The sequence below is a fragment of the Eurypyga helias genome, unplaced genomic scaffold, assembly GCF_000690775.1.
Source record: "Eurypyga helias isolate BGI_N326 unplaced genomic scaffold, ASM69077v1 scaffold19194, whole genome shotgun sequence".
NCBI classification, from domain to species: domain Eukaryota; kingdom Metazoa; phylum Chordata; class Aves; order Eurypygiformes; family Eurypygidae; genus Eurypyga; species Eurypyga helias.
The window spans coordinates 992-1,839 of record NW_010247042.1 but is presented as its reverse complement, the minus strand read 5'-3'; the positions used below and the strand labels follow the sequence as shown (position 1 = coordinate 1,839).

Here is an 848-nt window from a genome sequence, read left to right as displayed (position 1 = left end):
CTTTGTCGCCCCTTCGGGCCTTGGAGGGTGCTATAAGGTCTCCCCAGAGCCTTCTCTTCTCCAGGCTGAACAACCCTGTCCCTCATCGAGAAAGTAATTCTCCTTTTCAAGTCTCCCAGAGAAGGGCAAGCTCTTCTCCACCCGCCCAGCTCTGCCCTCCCCACCTCCAGAACTGGCAGGGGGATTTTTCTGAGCTTAACTTACATCCACAAACACTTTCAGCTTGGCTTTGTTTGGGTCTTTCAGATCCTGCTCCAAGCAGTCATCCTGGCTCTTGCAGCAGCTCCGGGGGATGCCCCTCTGGGTGAAGTACTCGGTCCTCTCCCAGTCCGAGTAGTTCTGCACCCCGCAGCAGTGCAGCTGGAGTGGGAAGCATGTTTGGGGCGCACGGTCACGCCAGGGTACCAATCCCCGTCACACCACCGCTCCTGCAGCTCCCCTGCCCTCACCCCTCCAGGAATTGCCCCCATCTCACCCAGCATCTCCTCCCAAACTCAAAACCCAACAGTGCAAAAGGACCCCCAGCACCGCGACGGGGATGCCGACACCACGCGGGGTCGCAGGGGACGCCCCGGGGCGAGGTGAGCAGACCCACCCGCCGCCATCCAGGCGCCAGCCTGGGGCACTCACGGTTCTCTGGATGGTGTCGACAGCCTCGCTGTGCCGATCCGCGGTCACGTTGTAGTTCCTCAGGGCCAGGTTGAGGTTACTCTCAAAGTTTGTCTTAATCTGCAAAGGAGAGGTCTCTGTCCCCTCCCGCGCTTCAGGACCCGCGGCCCAGCGTTAGTCACCCCTCCGCGATGGCAGGAATAAATCCGGCTGCGGCCGGCAGACACTCTCCCAACCCC

At 61.0% G+C, this 848-nt stretch overlaps 1 protein-coding gene across 1 annotated transcript in view; it reads right to left on the bottom strand.

Moving 5' to 3' along the window:
- TSPAN6 (tetraspanin 6) overlaps positions 1-848 on the bottom strand; it is a gene marked incomplete at its 5' end in the record, with an annotated part of 4,589 nt that overhangs the window by 2,835 nt on the left and 906 nt on the right. The window contains 2 exons of the mRNA XM_010150621.1: positions 205-360; positions 631-729. Of these exons, the coding sequence (XP_010148923.1) occupies positions 205-360; positions 631-729 (255 nt within the window). The remainder of the gene's footprint in view (positions 1-204; positions 361-630; positions 730-848) is intronic.